This window comes from Trachypithecus francoisi, unplaced genomic scaffold (genome assembly GCF_009764315.1).
Source record: "Trachypithecus francoisi isolate TF-2019V2 unplaced genomic scaffold, Tfra_2.0 Contig01440, whole genome shotgun sequence".
NCBI lineage: Eukaryota > Metazoa > Chordata > Mammalia > Primates > Cercopithecidae > Trachypithecus > Trachypithecus francoisi.
The window spans coordinates 16,047,516-16,063,385 of record NW_022681431.1 but is presented as its reverse complement, the minus strand read 5'-3'; the positions used below and the strand labels follow the sequence as shown (position 1 = coordinate 16,063,385).

General features: G+C 47.1%; 1 protein-coding gene and 1 non-coding gene across 5 annotated transcripts in view; one reads left to right on the top strand and one right to left on the bottom strand.

Moving 5' to 3' along the window:
- The window catches only part of FBXO16 (F-box protein 16), a 63,542-nt gene extending 60,246 nt beyond the window's left edge, over positions 1-3,296 (top strand). For 2 of the 4 annotated variants that reach the window (XM_033229483.1, XM_033229472.1), the window contains exons 8-9: positions 2,230-2,255; positions 2,967-3,289. In XM_033229483.1, the coding sequence (XP_033085374.1) occupies positions 2,230-2,255; positions 2,967-2,976 (36 nt within the window). In that variant the 3' untranslated portion in view covers positions 2,977-3,289. Of the gene's footprint in view, positions 1-2,229; positions 2,256-2,966 lie in introns of all 4 variants that reach the window. The other 2 variants (XM_033229455.1, XM_033229447.1) reach the window with 1 other exon arrangement.
- Positions 3,297-14,005: 10,709 nt separating this feature from the next.
- Positions 14,006-14,109, bottom strand: LOC117096012. The gene has a single exon (XR_004442311.1). It is a non-coding gene; the product is annotated as a U6 spliceosomal RNA (small nuclear RNA).
- Between the last annotated feature and the right edge of the window lie 1,761 nt (positions 14,110-15,870).

Genomic DNA, 15,870 nt, shown 5'->3' with positions numbered 1-15,870 from the left:
AGACGGACCTTTCTGGGGGAAGAAGGTAGGGGTGGATTCACAGCCAGGGGAAAAGATCATAAGGAAAGAAAAGGTTTGGGAGACCCCAACATTGGTATAGAAGAAACTTCTAGTTATCATTTCAACCAGATAGTCAGGTGCCATAGAGCAGGATCCAGAACTGTAAGATTTTTACCCTTTTATAGAACTTCCCCATGTTTTCTCCCTTAAATCTTGTCTTTTCTCTTGTAATCATGGACATGAAAGTCTCAAAATGAAGGTCTGTGAGCTTGTGTTCCGGGACCACAAGGAATGGTGGCCGGAAGGAGACCATCTTCCCTGAGCCCATCTTGGAGGGAAGAGAAATGCCATAGTCTGGATGGGTGGTGACAGCTACCAAGAGGAGAGAAGAGGAGAGCAGGGGAAGCCCTGGGACCTGCCATAGTGAAAAGGGAGGGCTGTGAGGAGCCTGCCTGGACCTGTGTACTACCCAGGGACTCAGGAGAAAGGGGTTCTGCAAATGCAGTGACAGATAAGCATTACTCGGTAATAGGATTAAATTTGAAACTCTTACAGGTGAGATGTGACTAGCCCATTCTTGTATCACAGAGAGCTAGGCTTTTTCTTCATTCAACAGGTATTATTTTATTTTATTTATTTATATTTTTTGAGATGGAGTTTCACTCTTGTTCCCCAGGCTGGAGTGCAATGGCGTGGTCTTGCTTACTGTGACCTCCACCTCCCAGGTTCAAAAGATTCTCCTGCTTCAGTCTCCTGAGTAGCTGGGATTATAGGCACCCACCACCATGCCCAGCTAATGTTTTTCATTTTTAGTAGAGACAGGGTTTCACCATGTTGGCCAGGCTGGTCTCAAACTCCTGATCTCAGGTGATCCTCCCGCCTCGGCCTCCCAAAGTGCTGGGATTACAGGTATGAGCTATTGCACCTGGCCATTCAATAGGTATTATTTTATCTTCATTGTTACTAAAAGAGCATAGAGGAACCTTCCTGTTTATTTTCTTACCTCATGCTGATCTTGAAACGACAATGAAAATGCTTCCACTATAGGGACCTTAATCAACACCAAACACTTCAAACGAGGGAAGATATTTACTCCCATCTCTTCCCCCTTTTCCTTTTTGATGCTAACAACTTGCTACTTTAACCTCAGTTTTGCCTACCCTTTCCCAGAAAAAATCAACAAACATGTCTGCACCTACTATAGGCAGACACCTGTCGATTCAATGAAGTGTAAGCTTCCAGCTTTGGCTGGGCACAGTGGGCCTGTAATCCCAGCATTTCCGGGAGGCCAAAGTGGGAGGATTGCTTGAGTTCAGGAGTTCAGGACCAGCCTAGGCAACATAGGGAGACCCTCATCTCTACCAAAAAAAAAAAAAAAAAAAGTAAAAAATTTAGCCAGGCATCATGGTGCACATCTGTGGTCCCAGCTACTTGGGAGGCTGAGATGGGAGGATTGCTTGAGCCCAGGAGGTCAAGGCTGCAGTGAGCTGTGATTGTGCCACTGAACTTCAGCCTGGGAGACCGAGTGAGACCCTGTCTAAAAAATAAAATAAAATACAGCTTTCAGTTTTGCTTGCAGGGAGTTTGCAGTCTCACTAGGGGGACAAAGAATTACACTTAGAAGTGAGTACTAATGCTTTAGAGCATACATTCAACACGAAGCCAGAGAAGTCGATAATAAAGGCTTCGGGAATCCACCTGCTGGAAACATCCTGTGGATGGAGACACGCAAGCTTCTTGCAGGAAGGCAGGCCTGGAAGGACAGGTTAGACTTACGGGAGGACTACAGAGAGCACTTCCGGCAGGTGTGGAGCTTCCTTGTGGAATGAGAGGGAGCCTGTTAGCTGGAGGGGAGGACCAGGGAGCTGTCATCGGTGGATGTCGTTGCTGAGTCAATGAAAGTCTAAAGTAGGATTTTCCCAGACTTACAGAAACCCTGTGTATTGCAAACATACCCGCCACAGTGTTAGAGAGTTAACAAGGACTCTGATCAGACTCCTGTGACTTGGCAGCTTAGTATGGAGTAACGGGGGGGGGGGGGGCATTGTACTCAGGGGAGGCTATGGTATCTGTGTTCAGCCCAGTCCTCTTAGGTCTCTCCTTGCACAGTTGGAACCAAGATAAGGGTGAACTTTAAAGGGTGCCTCACTCTCTCTCCCTTCAAGCTCAACTCGGATTATTTCTCTCTTTTCCTCTCTCCATTCTCTTCGCTTTCCTGCTCACGGCCAGATGTCGAGGAGAAATCCCTTCCCACTGTGAGTTTTGGTTGTGATGTCAACCTGTGACATTTGCCTTTTCAGAGAGATCATGCGCATGCCTTGATTAATGGGGAGTGTAAATTATGGGAACAGGCTGGGCACGGTGGCTCATGCTGGTAATCTCAGCACTTTGGGAGGCAGAGGCGAGAGGATATTGGGGAGTTATACATGATATAAACGTCATGCACATGTACCCTAGAACTTAAAGTATAATAAAAAAAAAAAAAAAAAGAATTCAAGACCAGCCTGGACAACATAGGGAGACCTCATCTCTAAAAAATATCTATTTTTTAAAATATTTAATATTAAAATATGGGAATGATGCCAATAGTCTCATCTAGAAATCCCAAGTTTCTAGCTCCAGCTGTGACACTTTTTAGCTGTGTGAACTTGGACTGTCACTCAAATTCCTCAGTTTCACTTATCTGCAAAATGAAACTTATTAATACTATCCTCTCTACTGCACGTGATCTTGAGGTCCAGATGAAATAACATGAGAGCACTTTGTACGCTAAAGCCCGTATTATTTGTAGCTCAGGGGAAAGACTGCATGGGGGCAGAGGGAAGTGAAGTTGGGAAATCTCAATAAATCCCATTCAGCCCTATACTTTTATAAAATTGTTTTATGTCGTTAAAAATAAGTTTAACTAGATAGCTCCCTTGGTGTTTTAATAACTCTCGCTTTCATGATTCCTTTTTCCTTTCTAGATGTCCCTAAGTTCCAGCTGTCCCCTAAAAGTTCCAGCTCATCTCGCCTGGCCTCCCCGAGTCAGTGGGACTCCCAGCCACTGCCACCACAGCTGAAATTCTCATGCAGCATCTTCAGAGGCACCCTGGGCCCCAAGCATGACTCATCCAGGTTCCAGAGCCAAAGCAGACTGAACAACATAGAAAGACTTTTATTATAGAAATGACAAGATGGTTTGCACGGCAAAGAGCTGAATTTACTTGGCTCCCATTAGAAACTCTTTCAGCTTAAGTACTTACTGTGGTAGTGAGTCCTACAGTATTTCAGTAAAAAGGAATTCATGACATAAATGTGGACAGATTTACGGATGTAGAAACATGATGATAGATATCATGAGGTTGGTGATGGGACATATAACAGCACCATTGGTAGTACCAGATGGGTGAGGCAGGTCCCAGAAGGGTACACGCTCATTCCCAAGGCTGCATGAGCAGTTGAATGGAGGGGCTGTTTACCGTGGTATCTTAGTTTGCTAGGGCTGCACCAGAGACCAAGAGCCTTCAACAACAGGAATGTATTTCCTTGCAGTTCTAGAAGCTAGACATCCAGGATCTGACAGGGCTGGTTTCTCCTGAGGCCTCTCTCTGGGCTTCTAGATGCCATCTTCTCCCTGCATCCTCAAGTGGTCATCCCTCTGTATATGTCTGTGTCTAAATTTCTCCTCCTCCTCCTCCTCTTCTTCCTTCTTCCTCCTCCTCCTCCTTCTTCCTCCTCTTTCTCTTCTTCTTCTTCCTCCTCCTTCTTCTTTCTTCTCCTTTCTTCTCCTCCTCCTTCTCCTTCTTCTTCTTCTTCCTCTTCCTCCTTTTTTTTTTCCTTTTTGAGATGGAATTTCACTCTTGTTGCCCAGGCTGGAGTGCAATGGCACCTCGGCTCACTGCAACCTCTGCCTCCCAGGTTCAAGCAATTCTCCCACCTCAGCCTCTGGAGTAGCTGGGATTACAGGCACCCATCACCATGCCCAGCTAATTTTTTGTATTTTTGTATTTTTAGTAGAGATGGGGTTTCGCCATGTTGGCTAGGCTGGTCTCAAACTACTGACCTCAGGTGATCCACCCACCGCAGCCTCCCATAGTGCTGGGATTACAGGTGTGAGCCATGGTGCCTGGCCTTAATTTCTTCTTAAAAGGACGCCAGTGCTGTTGGGTTACCGCCCACCCTAACTGCCTCATTTAACCCTAACCACTTCTTTAAACACTCTTATCTCCAAATACAGTCACATTCTGGGGTCCCGGGGGTTAAGATTTCAGCATAGAATTTGTGGGAGACATAGTGTAGCCCATAACATATGCTGTAGGCAGAGTTAAGAGAATGAAGAAGGAGCTGGGTGCAGTGGCTCACGCCTGTAATCCTAGCACTCTAGGAGGTTGAGGTGGGCGTATTGCTTGAGCCCCTGAGTTCAAGACCAGCCTGGGCAACATGGTGAAACCCCATCTCTACCAAAAAAAAAGAAGAAAGAAAAGAAAAAAGTGGCTGGACATGGTGGTACATGCCTGTAGTCCCAGCTACTTGGGAGGCTGAGGCACGATGAGAATCACTTGAGCCCGGAAGGCAGAGGTTGCAGTGAGCCAAGATGGCACCACTGCACTCCAGCCTGGGCGACAAAGTGAGACTCTGTCTCAAAATAAATAAATAAAAAGAGCGTGAAGAAAGGCTGGTGAAATGCCCAGGAACTGGCAACAGCAGAAAACTTTATCATCCCTTAGGCTGGAGAGGCAAAGGAGAGAGAGAAGGTGGAGTTCCTGGGATCAGTGAAGAGCTGTAACCACGGAAGAGGGGCCGTCCACCAGGACATGTGTGGTGTGGCCGAGCGACACAGCCACATCAAAACTGAGGCCTGGGAGCTGGGTGTGGTGGCTCACACCTGTAATCCCAGCATTTTGGGAGCCCAAGGTGGGAGCACTAGAGCCTAGGAGTTTGAGACCAGCCTGGGCAACATTGTGAGACTCCATCTCTAGAAAACAAAACCAAACAACAACAAATAAACCCCAAGACCTAGCAGGGAGGGAAGACGGAGAAGACCCCACCTCTCTCCCTTCCCAGCCTTCCTCACTTTCAATAGCACCTCCCTTTGATCAAACCCGTCTGGGTTTGGACCTCCTGGGCCCAAGCCATCCTCCCACCTCAGCCCCCTGAGTAGCTGGGACCACAGGTACATGCCACCTGGCTAATTGTTCTTTGGTTTTTTGTAGAATCAAGGTCTCCCTACATTGCTCAGGCTGATCTTGAACTCCTGGCTCAAACTATCCTCCCATCTTGGCCTCATAAATTGTTGGGATTACAGGTGTGAGCCCCTGCACCCAGCTAACATTTGTTTTTCTATCATTCTGCTTTAACTAGATAAGAATCCTAGAGTCTGGGTGCGGTGGCTCACACTTGTAATCCCAGCACTTTGGGAGGCTGAGGCGGGTGGATCACTTGAGGCCAGGAGTTTGAGACCAGCCTGGCCAACATGGGGAAACCCCATCTCTACTAAAAATAGAAAAATTAGCCGGGTGTGGTGGCAGGCACCTGTAGTCCCAGCTACTCGTGAGGCTGAGGCAGGTGAATCGCTTGAACCCAGGAGGTGGAGGTTGCAGTGAGCCGAGATCGTGCCACTGCACTCCAACGTGGGTGACAGAGTAAGACTCTGTCTCAAAACAAAACAAAAACACTCACACACAGGTTTGCCAAGCTGGTAATGTTGAACACTTGTGTCCTCGCGCTACATACTGTAAATATATACTTTGGCATGGTTTAAGATAGTGGCCTGGTAAATGACGAGTTGATGGGTGCAGCACACCAACATGGCACAAGTATACATATGTAACAAACCTGCACGTTATGCACATGTACCCTAGAACTTAAAGTATAATAATAAAAAAAACTGTAAAAAAATAAAAATAAAAGTAAAAAAATAAAAGATAGTGGCCTGGCAGTTCCCTGGGTACATACTTGCTTCCCGCTCTATCCGTGTTGTTGGAAAAGACGTGAAATCACTCTTTTTTGTGCCTGCACAATTGGAGAATGTTAACTTTCTTGGTGGTTGCTTTTCTTTTTCCTTTTCTTTACTTTCATTCTCCTTCCCCCCGCCACCCTCACCCCCATCACACGCCCACACCCACACACACACCCCGGCCTCCTCCTTCTCCTCCTCCTTTTTTCGTTTTTTTCAGCTGGGCTCTCCTACTTGTGTTGCTCAGTTGCTCAGGCTGGTCTCAAACTCCTGGCCTTGAAACTTCTCCCATCACATCCACTGTCTGCTTGTCGAAAGGGGCATCTCTTGTAAAATGAAAAAGATGAAAAAATAAAGAGAAACACATTAAAAAAAAAAAAAAAAGATAGTGGCCTGGGCCGGGTGTGGTGGCTCACGCCTGTAATCTCAGCACTTTGGGAGGCCGAGGCGGGTGGATCACAAGGTCAGGAGATCGAGACCATCCTGGCTAACACGGTGAAACCCTGTGTCTACTAAAAATACAAAAAACTAGCTGGGCGTGCTGGCGGGCAGGTGCCTGTAGTCCCAGCTACTCCGGAGGCTGAGGCAGGAGAATGGCGGGAACCCAGGAGGTGGAGCTTGTGGTGAGCCGAGATCACACCACTGCACTCCAGCCTGGGTGACAAGGCAAGACTCAGTCTCAAAAAAAAAAAAGATAGTGGCCTGGGAGGAAGGCCCCGGACACAGTGGTATTGATGCCCAAATGATAGGTGGGTTCAGTTGATTTGTTTGTCCTATCCAGGGTGAAGCGAATGTGTCTCCCTGAGTTGAGACCTTGTGTTCCTCCCATGTGTTCCAAAAGAAGACGGCTGTCAGGAAGGGTTTCCTCCTGGGTTGCCCCCAGAAGCCAGGGACAGACAGACAAGCTGAGATGGCCTGTAGCTCCGTGCGTCTGACCTCCTTTGTCCCAGTGTATTCTTTGATTATATCATGAGCCTGTCACATTGCAGGCAGATGTTTGAATGGGCCAGACCAGAGTCTGTTCACAGCCCCTTTCAAAATAAGCCAAGATCCCCTGGGGCAAGGACATATCAGGAGAAAGAAGGGCCCCTCCAGTGCCAGAGGCTGCATGTTGTCCCTTTTATTTGAGATAGGATCTCTCTCTGTGGCCCAGGCTGAGTGCAGTGGCACCATCACAGCTCACGGCAGCCTCGATCTCCCAGGCTCCAAGCAGTGCTCCCACCTCAGCCTCCTGAGTAGCTGGGATTACAGGCGTGTGCCACCACACCCAGCTAATTTGTTAATTTTTTGTAGAGATGGGGTTTCCCTATGTTGCCCAGGCTGGTCTTGAACTCCTGGGCCCAAGCAATCTTTCCACCTTGGCCCTGCAAAGTGCTGGGATTCCAGGCATGAGCCCCCGCGCCCGGCCTGCACGTTGTCTTAAGGAGTATTTGGGTTATCTATTTCTGTGTAATAAACCAACCTGAATGCACTTGCTTGCAAGTCCATCATTTTCCTCATGAATCTGCGGTTTGGGCTCTGTGGGGAGGTCTTGTCTCTGACCCACACAGCATCCTCCCCGTCCTCTCAACCGAGGGCTGCAGGATCCATGTCCGAGGGGATACAGGGACATGGCTGGAAAGTGGGTGTGTGCCACCCACTGAGAGCTCAGCCGGGACTGAGGGCGGGGCCTCTTTACCTTTCCATGTGGCCTGGGGTTCTCATGGCAGGGGGGCTGGGTTCTAAGGATGAGGGTCCCAAGAGAGAGCCAGATTGACCGGAATCACCTTTGAGGTCGCAGCCTTGGAAGTCTCCTAGTCTCTTCCACCATCCCCAGTTGGCCAGAGGGGCTTGTCCAATTTCAAGCAGAGAGGACACAGACTTGGGAGAGCTGCAAGGTTCTAGAAGAACATGTGAGACGAGAAATAATCTTGTGATCATTTGGGGGTAGACTCTGTGCCCCAGGATGGTTCCCTGGGCAACCCTTGCCATACATTGGACACAGATATGTGAGGTAGGCACATCTTCCATTGTGGTGGGAACCAGGTAATGGTTGGTAAACAGTGTTGATATTCATTTATTCAGCAAAACTTTTTTTTTTTTTTGAGACGAAGTCTCGCTCTTGTCCCCAGGCTGGAGTGTGATGGCATGATCTCGGCTCACCGCAACCTCCGCCTCCCGGGTTCAAGCGATTCTCCTGCCTCGGCCCCTCCGAGTAGCTGGGATTACAGGCGCCTGCCACCATGCCCGGCTAATTTTTTGTATTTTTAGTAGAGACGGGGTTTCACCATGTTGGCCAGGCTGGTCTCGAACTCCTGACCTCAGGTGATCCACCCACCTCGGCCTCCCAAAGTGCCAGGATTACAGGCGTGAGCCACTGCGCCTGGCCACATTCAGCAAAACTTTATGAATGCCCACTTTGCACCAGACTTCATGCAAGTCTCTGGGAACATAGGTATGAGAAAGAAACTGTTCCTGCCTTCAACGCGGTGATCATAGCTGCGAAGGAGACAGAGCGGCCAGGCTGTGAAAGCTCACAGAAGAAGGAGTAAGCCACTCCACGGGGCATTGCAGAAGTGATGTCCAAGCAGAAACTCCAGATGGGTCAGGCCCGGTGACTCACACCTGTCATCCCAGCACTTTGGGAGGCCGAGGCAGGTGGATCACTTGAGGTCAGCAGTTCAAGATCAGCCTGGCCAACATGGTGAAACCCCGACTCTACTAAAAAAGTACGAAATTTAGCCAGGCGTGGTGGCACGTGCCTGCAGTCCCAGCTACTCAGGAGGCTGAGGCACTAGAATTTCTCAAATCTAAGAGGCAGAGGTTACAGTGAGCCGAGATTGCACCACTGCACTCCAGCCTGGGTGACAGAGCAAGAGTCTGTCGAAGGAAAGAAGGGAGGGAGGGAGGGAGGGAGAAACCTGGGATGGGATGAAGAGTATTTCATAGTAACTAGGAGGTCTGAGTGTACAAGGAGGAGCATTCCACAGAGAGGAAGGAGAGGAATAAAGTAAGCCAAATAAAGAAAAGAGACCCCAGGCCAAACCTGGGTGACCAAGCATCCTGGTTTGCCAGGGCTGTCCTGGCGTTAGCACCACAAGATCCACATCCAGAAAACTTCTTGTCACTGTGAGTGGTCCTTGTAAAATGTCCAGTGCAGCTGGAGCCTAGAGGAGTGGGGCTGAGTCACAGCAGGGTTGGAAAAGAGAGATAGCCGAAAAAATAGCCAGGAGCCCAAACGGGAAGCCAGGCTGTGCTAAGGAGTTAAGACTTTATCTCCAACATAGCTGAGCAATCAGGACAGGATTTTAAAGAGGAGAGTGACTTGCTACGACTTGCATTTGAAAGAGCTCTGGCTTCTGGATAATGCAGGAGAGGGGCAACACTGAAGACCGGTTTGGGGCCATCACAGTTTTCCAGGGAAGAGATGCTGCTGACTTGAACTGAAAGTAGTGGAGGAGGGTGGAGAGAATACAAGGAGGTTGTAGAATGTCTTCAGGAGAAATAGCAGAACTTAGAATTTTCTTGGCTGGGTGCAGTGGCTCAGGCCTGTAATCTCAGCACTTTGGGAGGCTGAGGCGGGCAGATCACGAAGTCAGGAGATTGAGACCATCCTGGCCAAGATAGTGAAACCCCAACTCTACTAAAAATACAAAAATTAGCTGGGTGTGGTGGCACGCACTTATAATCCCAACTACTTGGGAGGCTGAGGCAGAAGAATCGCTTGAACCAGGGAGGCCGAAGTTGCAGTGAGCCGAGATCGCGCCACGGTCCTCCAGCCTGGCAACAGAGAAACACGCCATCAAAAAAACAAAACAAAACAAAAAACAGAGAGAGAGACAGAAGGATGCAGACCAAGGGATGGGAGCGTCACCTCCTCAGGACTCTAAGAGGATGGCAGAAGGCTGCTCTCAGAAACAGAGATTTCAAGTTTCTTAATCCCTTTGTAACTTGCCCCTACCCTGATTATATTTGCAAAATCCTAAAACCGGAGGACCTATGTAAGTTTCTTTGTGTGCATGACGGACAGCGAAAGCTACGGAGGCAGTGCCTCTGCCATCAGCCAATTTAGGAAAGGGAGAGTTCAGGGGATGAAACTCAAGAGAGAGACAGCTGTGGGAAGGGCACTACTGAGAAGACAGGGAACCCATGAGTTCTGGGGTCCTCGCTCCAAACGACTAGGGAACCCGACAACTAGACCTACGTGGCTGGCCCTCCCAGGTCCAGACAAGCGGAAGCTGGCACCGTTAAAAAACCCCAGTGCTGGCTGGGTGAGATGGCTAACACCTGTAATCTAAGCACTTTGGGAGGCCGAGGTGGGTGGATCACTTGAGGTGAGGAGCTCAAGACCAGCCTGGCCAACATGGTGAAACCCCGTTTCTACTAAAAATACAAAAATTAGCTGGGCGTGGTGGTGGGCGCCTGTAATCCCAGCTACTCGGGAAGCTGAGGCAGGAGAATCACTGGAACCCAGGACGCACAGGTTGCTTTGAGCTGAGATTGCATCACTGCACTCCAGCCTGGGCCACAGAGTGAGACTCTGTCTCCAAAAATAAAAAAACTAAACAAACAAACAAAAACCCAAAAACCACAGAAAAACCCAGAGCCATCTCAAGTTCCTCCTTAACCAGCCAGGTTTACATTCTGATGTGAATCTCGACTTCTCTGCCCTTCGAAGTCTTGATCTTCCCGTATTCACGTTATATATACTCTGTCCATTTTGCTCAATCTGTCTTCTACTCGAGTGATTTCTGCATGTATCTTATTCCCCCACTAGGTTGGGAATTCTTCAAAGGATTCCAGTTTCATTCATGCCATATTTCCACATTTTCTTTCACGCAGTAGACACATGATTGGCGGTTGACAGTAGCACTGTCATTGGAATGTCTTTGGAAGATCCAAAATGTGCATTTCTCAGCAGGCTTCTGTAGTCACTGACACCAGCAGAGAAGGAACACAAGAGGGCGCTCCTTTCCCTCTTATCTTAGATCAGGGCGCATCACTACTACCCGTTTGTGTCTCAAATTTTCAAACAGGACTGACGTTCATGAAAACACAGATTTCATTACTACTAGGCAGGGGCTCTGGGAAATTTTGAATATACATGCTGACACTCTTAGAGAATCACTCACTTATTCTACTCAAGTCTTTGACTCCATTAGAATCATTCAAGCAAATAATCACATTGTCAGTTTTTGAACAACTAAATGTCTAAAGAAACATAACCACTTTAAAAAGTAACCAATTGACCGGGTGCGCTGGCTCACGCCTATAATTCCAGTACTTTGGAAGGCTGAGGCGGGCGGATCACAAAGTTATGAGATCAAGACCAGCCTGGTCAACATGGTGAAACTCGTCTCTACTAAAATACAAAAATTAGCTGGGCGTAGTGGCGGCACCCCGGTAGTCCCAGCTACGCAGGAGGCTGAGGCAGGAGAATCGGTTGAACCCGGGAGGCATGCCACTGCACTCCAGCCTAGCAACAGAGCAAGACTCCATTTCAAAAAAAAAAAAGTAACCAACCACGTCACACCCATTAGGATGGCTGTTATCAACAACAAACAAACAAAACAGAAAAATTGTCAAGGAGGTGGAAAAATTAGAACCTTTGTGCATTGCTAGTGGGAATGTAAAATTGTGCAGCTGCAATTAAAAAAAAAACAAATAGTATGGGCTGAGAGCGGTGGCTCACTCCTGTAATCCCAGCACTTTGGGAGGCCAAGGCAGGCAGATCATTTGAGGTCAGGAGTTAAAGACCAGCCTGACTAACATGGTGAAACACCGTCTCTACTAAAAATATAGAAAATCAGGGGAGCGTGGTGGTGTGTACCTATAATCCCAGCTACTCATGAGGCTGAGGCAGGAGAATTGCTTGAACCTGGGAGGTGGAGGTTGCAGTGAGCTGAGATCATGCCACTTGCACTCCAGCTTGGGTGACAGAGCGAGACTCTGTCTCAAAAAACAAGCAAAACACAATATGACGCTCCTCAAGAAACTAAACAGAATTTCCATGTGATCCAGTCATCACACATCTGGGGAAATACACAAAAGGACTGAAAGCAGGGGCTCAAACAGATACTTGTGCACCCATGTTCACAGCAGCATTCTTCACAGTAGCCCAGAGGTGGAAGCAGCCCAAGGGACCATTGAGAGATGAATGGAGAAGCAAAATGTGGTCCATCCACACCATGGAATATTATTCAGCCTTAAAAAGGAAGGAAATTCTGACCCATGCTGCAACATGGATGAATCTTGAGCACATTACACTGAGTGAAATAAGCCAGATACAAAAAGGAAGGTGAATCTTTTTTTTTTTTTTTTTTTTTTTTGAGACAGAGTCTGTCTCTGTTGCCCAGGCTGGAGTGCAGTGGCATGATCTCGGCTCACTGCAGCCTCTGCCTCCCAGGTTCAAGCAATTCTCCTGCCTCAGCCTCCCGAGTAGCTGAGACTACAGGCACCCTCCACCACACCCAGCTAATTTTTGTATTTTTAGTAGAGATGGAGTTTCACCATGTTGGCCAGGCTGGTCTTGAACTCCTGACCTCAAGTGATCTGCCTGCCTCGGTCTCCCAAAGTTCTGGGATGACAGGTGTGAGCCACCACACCCGGCTACAGGAGGTGAATCTTGACCTAAGCCTGGAAGCAAGAAGGGTGACTCTTGGATAGACACAGAGGAGGAGGTAACAGTAGTAGCAAGAAGACAAAGGGAGGAAAGAGTTTGCTACCAGAGCCTTTGTGGGTTCCTGCATACAGAAGTGATATGACAAAAGAAATATTTTTAGATTTGTGGGATATAGGATAGATCTGAGGGGGGAAACCTGTAGGTAGATAAATGCCTTTAGATGCTGCAGCAATAATTTGGGGACTAGATTAAGGACAGTGGTACTGATGAAAATAAACGGATGGATTAGGCTGCACAAGGTGGCTCATGTCTGTAATCCCAGCACTTTGGGAGGCCGAAGCAAGCGACTGCTTGAGGTAAAGAGTTCGACACCAGTCTGGAATACATGGCGATACCAATCCCTACAAAAAATACAAAGAGAAAAAGAAAAAAAAAATTAGCCGAGGATGGTGGCACACGCCTGTAATCCCAGCTACTCGGGAGGCTAAGGCATGAGAATTGCTTGAGCCTGGGAGGTGGAGGTTGCAGTTGGCCAATATCATGACACTGCTCTCCAGCCTGGGTGACAGAGTGAGACTCCATCTCAAAAAAGAAATGGATGGATTAAAATGATGGACCTTGGTGAAAAAAACAAAACAAAACAAAACAGGGTGGGGGTTGGAGGGTGAGTCAAGGAAGTAGAGTCCAAATTGATTACCAAGGGTCGATAAAGGCTCTAGCCCAGACTCCTGGAAGGCTGGTGCCGAAACTCTCCATACAGCGTCTACATTCCAATTGCTGCATGTTGTTAAACAAAGTAAATATAATCAGACAGGTTTTTCCAAATATCCTATGAGTGACTTGAAGACTTTCATAAAATATTAAAGTTTCAGTCTTTGATCCTTTTGTTTCTTTTCTGAGTCATTCCCTTCTTTAAAGAAGGATACATTTATCTCCTCTTTCCCTACAGCCTTGCTATGGCGTGATTCTTCTGTGCCTATGAGAAAACTAAGCTGTTGAAGTAAAGATGATCTGCTTTATGATTTATTCGTCGCTTGTTCATTCATTTTGTCATCTACAAGTCTAGTAGAGAAAATGCACTGGCATTAATGGGGCACATATTAGAAATGTAGAAGCTTGGTCCCCACCCCAAGCCTAATGAATCAAAATCCCCATGATTTCTTTTTTTTTTTTTTTTTGAGACAGACTCTTGCTCTGTTGCCCAGGCTGGAGTGCAGTGACGTGATCTCGGCTCACTGCAACCTCTGCCTCCCAGGTTCAAGCGATTCTCCTGCCTCAGTCTCCCAAGTGACTGAGATTACAGGTGCACACCACCCGCCCGGATAAGTTTTGTATTTTTAGTAGAGATGGGGTTTCACCATGTTCGTCAGGCTGGTCTCGAACTCCTGACCTTGTGATCCACCCGCCTCGGCCTCCCAAAGTGCTGGGATTACAGGTGTGAGCCACTGCATCCGGCCTATTTCTTTAAAGATATGGAATGCTTCATGTATTGGCGTGCCATCCTCCCACAGGGGCCATGCTAATCTCTGTATCATTTCTATTGTAGTATATGTGCTGCTGAGGCAAGCACAGGATCTGCATGTTTAATAAGCTCTCCCTCCATTCGTACGCACATTAAAGCTTATAAAGTAGGAAACCCTGTCCTACAAAACAAAGTCTGAACTCCTAACGAAGTTCTCCAACAGATAAGTTGGAAGTTCTCCAACAGATAAGTTTCAATCTTATTTTATCTTACTTCAACACTTGAACTCTGCTTCCAACGCAATTCAGAAAGGAAAGTATCCTTGCATTGACAAGTAGAAGAACTGAGTTTTTTATTTTATTTTATTTTATATTTTATTTTGAGACAGAGTCTTGCTCTCTCACCCAGGCTGGAGTGCAGCGGCGCGATCTCGGCTTACTGCAACCTCCACCCCTCGGATTCAAGCGATTCCCCTGCCTCAGCCTCAGAGTAGCTGGGATGACAGGAATGCACCACCAGCCCAGCTAATGTTTTGTGTTTTTAGCAGAGAAGGGGTTTCATCCTGTTGGTCAGGCTGGTCTGGAACTCTTGGCCTCAGGTGATCCACCCACCTTTGTCTCTGAAAGTGCTGGAATTACAGGTGTGAGCCACAGCGCCCCGCCTGGTCAGAAGAATGAGTTAACTACAGCTGTGCACACAAGAAAGTAAGAATCCACTAGGCAGTACTTGATTAAGTGCCAGATGACTAGCAGAGGCAAGACATGCTCTGAGTTAGAAAGAGTCGTCATGATTTTTGAAGTTTTCACCAAGTAGAGAGTTAATCTGGTCTTTTAAGGCTTGGGAGGTTTCTGCAGACAGGAATAGGGGGAGAGTGCCAGGGACATGGAGTGGTTTATGCAAAGCAAACAAATAAGAAAGCAAAAATGAACAGAGATTAGACAACTTTGCTATCAAGGGGAGTAGCTGCGATCTGGCTGGGAAAACTGTGAATAAGAGGCCAAGTATTTGTTCGGGAGGGCAGTGTTTTCTCTTATTCATGATAAAATTTCGATATATTGAATTCCATCACAAAACAAACAGAAATGCTTTTTAAGAAAATGGCTATATAATTGATTGACGTGCATTGTAAAAATCACAACCACCCATATGTGCCCATGAGAAAACCAATCTATCAAAGTAAATATGATCTGCTATGGCCAAATCTTTATGATTTATTTGCTGCTTATTCATTGATTTTGTCCCCTACAAGAGTAACAGATGAAAGCTTGGATTTACTACTACAGAAAAACAAGTACATATAGGGAAAAATATTTACAAATTGAGAAAGTTCTATCCACTAACTTTTGTTTTCTCTATGAATTGGGAAAAGGTCAGGGTTATCTGATACAAGGGCAGACCGTTTTGGTTCAGCTCATAGACGACAGTCTTCCCAGGGAACATGGATTAAGTCCTGCAGTGGACCGTGGGAAGGAAGGTCTTGACAGATAAAATGTGCTTTTAGGCAGATTACTCCGGTAACCCTATACAGGATGGGTTGGTAAAGGGAGCAAGGAGAGACAGGAAGACCAGTTAGGAGATTGCAGCAGTAAACAGTAGTAATCCAGGCTTGAGCTGGTGCAAGAAGATCTTGAGTTTACACAATCCTCTAGGTATACAAATTATTTTCATAGACACTACTTAAAATGATTACACGAGGTAGGTAGAGTCATTTTTTTTTTTTTAATTTGGAGGTTTAATGAAAAAGGTAGCTATATGAGAGGCATTTTAAAAAGAATTAGCAGGACTTTGTGTTAGGGTGGTGGGGAAGTGGGCAGGGGAGGGATGGGAGAGGAATCAAAGATGATACCAAAGTGTTTAAGCTCTGGTGAC